This window comes from Quercus suber, unplaced genomic scaffold (genome assembly GCF_002906115.3).
Source record: "Quercus suber isolate HL8 unplaced genomic scaffold, Cork oak 2.0 scaffold_475, whole genome shotgun sequence".
NCBI classification, from domain to species: domain Eukaryota; kingdom Viridiplantae; phylum Streptophyta; class Magnoliopsida; order Fagales; family Fagaceae; genus Quercus; species Quercus suber.
This window is the reverse complement of record NW_027069926.1, coordinates 480,980-488,520: the sequence shown is the minus strand read 5'-3', so window position 1 is coordinate 488,520 and position 7,541 is coordinate 480,980. Positions and strand designations below refer to the sequence as shown.

The window sequence follows — 7,541 nt, the reverse complement described above, 5'->3', positions numbered from 1 at the left end:
TTATCTTGTAAGGACCAAGGACTGCATTTAGCGAAGACTAAGAAGTGCACAAGCTTTCACGCCACAAACCGATCTAGCAGCATTCCTTCCCAATTTCTTTTCATTGCAAAAAGAAAAAAGCATGGCTGCCGTTGCAGTGGGAGGAGCATTTCTGTCTGCAACCCTTCAAGTGTTGTTTGACAGGATGGCATCTCCGGAGGTCCTGGACTTCATCCGAGGAAGAAAAGTTCCTGATAACTTGCTAGTGAAGTTAGAGACATCGTGTCTGGCCCTTAACGCAGTGCTCAATGATGCAGAGGAAAAGGAAATCACTAACCCACCTGTGAAAAGGTGGCTTGATGAGCTCAGAGATGCTGTCTGTGACGCAGAGGACCTTTTGGATGAGATTGCTACCAAAGCTTTGCAATGCCAGTTGGAAGCTAAGAACAAGGTACGGAACTGCATCCCTGTTTCTTTTAATTGGTCTGGTATAAGACTAAAATCAAAGATAGAAGAAGTCATAATAAGGCTGGAAGACTTGGCAAAGCAAAAGGATGTTATAGGTCTGAGGGAACGTGTTGGAGGGAAATCTTCACAAAAATTGCCCACAACTTCTCTAGTAGAAGATACTGGAATCTATGGTAGGGATCCTGATAAAGAACCAATAGTCAACTTGCTGCTCTCAAATGATGCAAAATGCAATGACAACCTCTGTGTGATTCCCATAGTGGGCATGGGTGGAGTTGGCAAGACCACCCTTGCTCAACTTATCTACAACGATAAAAGAATCACAGAACATTTTAACCTTAGAGTTTGGGTTTTTGTTTCAGAGGAATTTGACTTGCTTAGGATATCAAAATTAATTCTTGAGGAAGTCACTTCACAGATATGTGACACCACAAACTTTAATATGATCCAAACTAGATTGAAGGAGAGTTTGATGGGAAGGAAATTCTTCTTAGTTCTTGATGATGTATGGAATGAGAAAAATGGTGATTGGGAGGTCTTAAGAAATCCCTTTAAATATGGGGCATCAGGAAGTAAGATTCTTGTGACAACTCGCCATGAACATGTTGCATCAATCATGCGCACTGTTCCAATTTGTTATTTAAATCACCTATCAAATGAAGATTGTTGGTTGATATTTGCAAAGCATGCCTTTGAAAATGGCAACTCTATGGCATATCCACAACTAGAAGCAATTGGTAGACAAATAATCAAGAAGTGTGACGGCTTACCTTTAGCAGCAAAGGCACTTGGGGCTCTCTTGCGCTATAAACTAGATGTAGAGGAATGGGATAAGATTTTGGAGAGCGAAATTTGGGGGATGCCTAATGATGTTCTTCCAGCTTTAAGATTAAGTTACAATTACCTACCCTCACATTTGAAGCGATGTTTTGCTTATTGTTCAATATTCCCAAAGGATTATGTATTCAAAAAGCAAGAATTAATTCAGTTGTGGATGGCAGAGGGTTTCTTGCAACAGCTTGTTGACAATAGAGAAATGGAAGATGTAGGTGATGAGTACTTCCTTGATCTAGTATCGAGGTCTCTCATACAACGATCAAATGTCAATAAATTGCATTTTGTAATGCATGACCTTGTCCATGATCTAGCCAAATTTGTATCGGGAAGATTTTGTTTTAGATTGGAGGGAGACAAAAGAAATGAAATTATACATAAGACTCACCATTTTTCGTACTTAAAAAAGCAATACGAAACCTCGAAAAGGTTTGAGGTTTTGTACAAAGCTAAACAATTACGCACCTTCCTTCCTTTAGAATCACATGAAGTAAATGTCGACTTCTACTTAACAAAGAATGTACCACATGATCTGTTGTTAATGCTAAGATGCTTATGTGTGCTATCTCTTTCTAATTATAGTAATATGATTGGGTTGCCAGAGTCAATTGGAGACCTCATACATCTACGTTATGTAGACCTCTCTTGTACTAAAATTGAGAGGTTGCCTAACTCTGTCTGTAAATTGTACAATTTACAGACATTGGATCTATCAGGATGTGAATTTCTTATTATGCTACCAACAAATATGCGAAAGCTTGTTAATTTACGTCATCTTGATATTTCTAGAACTCGCATTATGAAGATGCCAATACAAATGGGTGAATTGAAGCGTCTTCGAACTTTGACTAAATTTATTGTCGACAAGGATAGTGGATTCCAAATCGGGGAGTTGGGGGAACTTTCAAATCTTCGGGGAACCATTTTGATATCAAAGCTCCAGAATGTGATAAATCCGATGGATGTGTTGAAGGCGAAGTTGAAGGCTAAGAGGCACCTTGAGGAACTAACGTTGGAATGGGATACCAATGGCATTGTTTCTCAAAGTGAAAGAGAAGTACTCAAGCATCTTCTGCCTCATACAAACTTGAAAAGGCTTTTTATCAACAGCTACAGTGGCACAAGCTTTCCAAGTTGGGTAGGAGATCGTTCATTTTCAAATATAACCGTTCTCCATCTGAAGTCTTGTAGATGTTGCCCCAATTTGCCATCACTTGGGCAGCTCCCCTCTCTTCAAGACCTCTCAATTGTTGGGTTTGATGAAGTTGTTAGGGTGGGTCCAGAATTTTATGGTAGCTGTTCCTCTGCCGTTACACCATTTGCATCCTTGAGAATTTTGAAATTTGAGGGAATGTTGAAGTGGGAGGAATGGCTTTGTTATGATGGTGGAAATGAAAAAGGGGGAGCTTTCATGCGTCTCCAAGATCTTTACCTTGTGGATTGTCCGAAACTAAGCGGAAGCTTGCCTAAGCAGATTCCTTCTTTGAGCACATTGGTGATTAGCAATTGCTCACAGCTTGAGACCTCTCTCCCAAGTGCTCCTGCAATCTGTGATTTGCGATTAATGTTTTGTAATGAGGTGCTGTTGAAAGAAATGCCACCTAAATTGAATGAGCTCAGAATGGAAGGATTCCATAACTTGGAGTCCCTGCTTGATGGAGCAATGGATCACAACCATTGCCTAGAAGAGTTGATAATCTGGGATTGTCCAGTGCTCAAGTTTCTTCCTCGCGGTGGTCTACTCACTTCACTAAAAAAGCTTGGTATTTTGAACTGTAAGGAATTACAGTTCCTGACGTACCCATCCTACTCTTCCCTTGAGTCATTGTACATATCCCATAGCTGTAATTCTCTCATGTCATTCCCCTTAGACATTTTCCCCAAGCTTTATTATCTTGGAATCAAAATGTGTAGAAGCATGGAGTCCCTTTCAGTTTCAGAGGGACATCACCTTGATCTACTAGTGCTGGAAATCGAGGAATGTCCTAATTTTGTATCTTTTCCTAGTGGAGGATTGCCAGCCCCCAACCTCACAAGGTTAAAAGTCACTAGTTGCCCTCGTCTTGTGTCACTGCCTCAGAACATGCACTTGCTCCTCCCCTCTCTTCAATCTTTGTATATAGAAGATTGTCCACAGGTTGATCTTTTTCCAGAAGGTGGTCTGCCAACCAATCTAAATCGTTTTGTAATCGATGTATCAGAAAAACTCTTTGCCAATAGGATGGATTGGGGTTTGCAAAGATTGTGTTCTCTTCAAATATTGTTATTCTCCAATCTTGCTGGTGATTGCCAGGATGTCCAGTCCTTTCCGGAAGAGAATCTACTGCCCACAAGTCTTAGCACTCTTGGCATTGCTGGATTTCCAAATTTGAGATCATTGGACAAGAGGGGGCTTCAACATCTCACCTCTCTTGAAGAATTGTGGATCAAAGACTGTCCCAAGCTCAAGCACATGCCAGCTAAAAAGGGGCTTCCTATCTCCATTTCTCACCTACAGATCCGTCAATGTTCTTTGTTGACAAAACGATTGCAAAGGAAGAAGGGGAAAGAATGGCGCAAGATTGCTCACATCCCTTTCATAGAAATTGGAGATGAAGTCATTTCCTAAGCTAGAAGTCTAGACACGATCCAATCCTATTTGACAATCAGGTATTTGTTCTGCTTGGCCAGCTAAGTTTAATCTTAATTTTACATATAATTCTTTTTGTACTTTTATGCTTGGACGGATAATTTTTTGATAATGAAGAAAATTTTATTATTATTGGAAAATAGTTTCAATCCTGATAAAAAAAAGATGAAAATAATAATAATAATAATGAATTTCTGGGAAGCGTATTATTCTTTGCCTGATTCTGTTTTTCCCCAAGCTTTATTATCTCGAAACCAAAAATAGTTTCAATACTGATTCTGTTTTTCACAATTGATGAAAATAATGATGGTTTTTGATCAATTTCTGTATGCAAAAAAGTATGGAGGAGCTCTCAAGGACTCGGTGTACGATAGGATGGAGTTCTTTGTTGAAGAAATGCTTCCAAAGGAAACATGGAAAAGTGCACACCCGAAATTCTTGGTCATGTACCTGTTGAATTGGACCAGTTAAGTGCCTGGATGATTTAATGCCTTTTTTTAATTAATAAAAAGCGTGAAAATGTTATTAGTGATGAGAAAAGATTGCTTGGACACTTGTTAACTCAATGTCTATTTGACTAGTGCAGATCTCCTCATAGCAGACAAGGCGAGTGTCTAAACCTCCTAAATGAGTTCTTTTAGGTGTTTTTGCGAGGTCACTTTCTTTTGTCAAACGCAAGTGCCATGAAGTCCATACGAAAATATTTTACTGCAGGCTGCAGCTCACCACTAGGTTAGTTATGTATTGTAACAAAGGTTGATCCTTTTTAAATTTAGCTTCCTTTATCTCAGTTGTTCCTTTCTGCTAGGTTGCATGTGAGGCTTGTTGTTTCAGTTTGATTGGCTGAAGAAAAGGTGCCAAAATCAGTTTTAGCCCTGAGCTCAAGAACATGCTAGTTGGTGCCTTCCTCACCTTTTTAACCATGCACAGTTGAATATTGTCCTTCGTGATAAACAGTACTGTAAGAAGAAAGGAGGTGAATGGCGTTAGATTGCTCAATTTGCCAGCAGACTAATTGAGGATTAAGTGATCATATGAGCTGAAAGTATAGGCTGAGTTCTCAACTCCTGTTTTCCTCATTTACTTGGCATCAAAATAATATTGCATTCAGGTGCTTGTCCAGCTAAATATCTATTTAATATAGTACTCTTTTTTTGGGATGAAACTCAATTTAATCGATGCTAATTATGATGAATCAGAACGCTTTCCTGCTTGCTTCCTTTACTTCATTTTGGACATATTAATCAAAGTTGCTGTTGGATGTCTATCTCTCATGTGTCCACAAGATTCTAGAATAATTAATACAGAAGCATGGGTTCATTGGTTTGTTTTAGTTGATAAATGCTCTTATTAGATCTCCATTTCACTTTTTATGCTCAATTCCTTGTGGCATTCTTTTTCAGGGTAGCTTTGTTTTGTGAATAACACGTCCCACAACTTCTGGTCCCTTGTTCCATTAGACTTGTTAATTTCTAGTTTGTTTCCAAGTCACAGTAAAAGGATTTCCATTTCCATCTTTAGGTTTTCCATATCTAATAGTCCTCTGCTCGCCAATGTATTTGAAGACTTGCAAGTTATTTTATTTTATTTTATTATTATTATTTTTTTTTATAAGAATCAGTAACTTCATTAACAAAAGCAGCAGCTATTAGCAAAGACTAAACTGTGTACCAACATCAAGACAGCTGTAGAAACTATCTGCGTAACAACAGCTACAACCCAACTGAAAACAGAAAAGACTAAAGCCTGCAATATTTTAGAGGTGTTTTAGCATAAAGTAATTGCAGAAGTTGACTATGGTAAAATAGTAGGCTATTTAATGACAACAAAAATTTCAAATATGGCATGCTACTAATCTCTCATGCAAATTCTGGCCGCTTGAAGTAACTTCTGTTCAGATACTTTCTTACCAATGAAATTTCCATGGCAAAAGACGAGTTCTTGACCAAACAATGATGGTCAGTGTTTCATACAGTTTCCTTTCTTTTAATGTTATTTCTTCCCATTGTTGGATTGGAAAATAAGAATTATTTAACAGTGAGAAAACTAAGTAAGAAATATGAAAGCAAACATATTTCAAGAAAACAAAAATTTCAAGTCTCTCTCTTTCAACACGATTAGTGCTGTTTTGGAAAAATCAGAAGATAAATGCACATAATTTTTTTTTTGTTTATTACTAGGGAAGTGTTACCCCAGATTTCTAATGCAGTTAAATATGTTCTTTTTTTTAAATATTAGCATTGATATACTATGTTGAATACGCTAGAATAGATATGGAAACAAAGGCATAAAATATAGAACGCGAGAGTTACGTGGTTCAGTCTAATGACCTACATCCACAAATGAAGCCCTTAAGAGTTGCATCTTTAATATATGAGAGTGTAATACAAATCCTATGTTATAATAAACCATAACATAGGTACATATAATAGGCTAAATCCTAGACTAATAAACTTTTAGTATAAGTAGGAAGTTTGGCTTTCACATATAGAAAGCTACCATGAAGATGATCCACGAAGATGCCTTGAAGAAGCCCCAAAAATGCCTTAAGGAGCCCACAAAGAAAGCCTGGGAATAACCTTGGAAGAGACCAAAAGGATCAAAGGATCAAACACCATTAAGGCATGCACATAGAAGACGACATCTGAAAAATAATGAAGAAGGGCTGCATCCATGACCAAGAAAGGCTGTTATGGCTAGAGAATGGCTACATTGAAGGCTTGAAAAAGATCGGTGAAGATGACTCTTGATGAAGCATGGTTTGTGAGTCTTTGTGTGTAGAAGAGTCCCAAAATGAATGAAAAATGGATCATTTGAACAACTTAGAAGTTTTAAATAAAGAAACTGAGCTCAAAATCTAAATCTACACGAAAAACTTAGCAAGATAGGCCTAAATGAAATTTTTTATATTTGGTCAAAAGTCAACACAAAAAGTCAACTATCAAAAGTCAACAAGTCAATAACCAAAATTCAAACATATAGAGTCAGAACTCCACGGGTTAGATCCAAGTAAATTGGTTTGGGTTGGTAAGATGAAGTGGACCGACCGAGAGTAGACATGTGGCAAAATTGTGCGAGCTAACATGTCAGATAAGGATAATGTGGCGCATTGACATCAGCTAGGAATGATGTGGCGATTGATACGGAGAGATGATGTCATGGATGAAGTCAATAAGAGTTTTGCCACACCTAGAGCTCACATGTTAGTGAGACATATATCTCATGCGCTCAGCGCATACAAGAGTTTTGCCACTCACACACTCTATTGTCCACTTGGTATAAGTATAACATCCGGTCCTTGGAATTTGAGAATTAGAATAGTATTATTGATTGGGAGATATTTTGGGAGAGGATCACCTCTAGCTTTAAAACCACCAGTTTCCTCTAGTTTTAAAATAGATGAGTGACACGTGCAAATAAAATGATCCAGTGGTTAAAAAATTAGCAATTTGTGTTTAAAAAAAAGTGCAAGAAGAAGGCATGGGCTTGTTGGAGTCAAAGCAACAGTGACGGCATGTGGATCGGTAGCCAAATTTCAGGCCGAACGTGGAGGCACATGGATCGGCAGCCAAATTTCAGGCTGTGCATGGAGGCATGTGAGATCAAAGATGGAGGTTGGCTTCTTGGGTTT

General features: G+C 38.2%; 1 protein-coding gene across 1 annotated transcript; it reads left to right on the top strand.

Moving 5' to 3' along the window:
- Positions 1-5,426, top strand: LOC111993947 (putative disease resistance RPP13-like protein 1). Its single transcript, XM_024025790.2, has 4 exons — positions 1-3,930; positions 4,250-4,376; positions 4,497-4,642; positions 4,719-5,426. Exon 1 carries the CDS (start codon positions 122-124, stop codon positions 3,887-3,889), a length of 3,768 nt encoding a protein of 1,255 aa, XP_023881558.2. The 5' UTR covers positions 1-121; the 3' UTR covers positions 3,890-3,930; positions 4,250-4,376; positions 4,497-4,642; positions 4,719-5,426.
- Positions 5,427-7,541: the final 2,115 nt, after the last annotated feature.

Bases quoted from the DNA above. Each gene is read 5' to 3' on its own strand.
- LOC111993947 (XM_024025790.2), top strand. From the start codon at position 122: ATGGCTGCCGTTGCAGTGGGAGGAGCATTTCTGTCTGCAACCCTTCAA.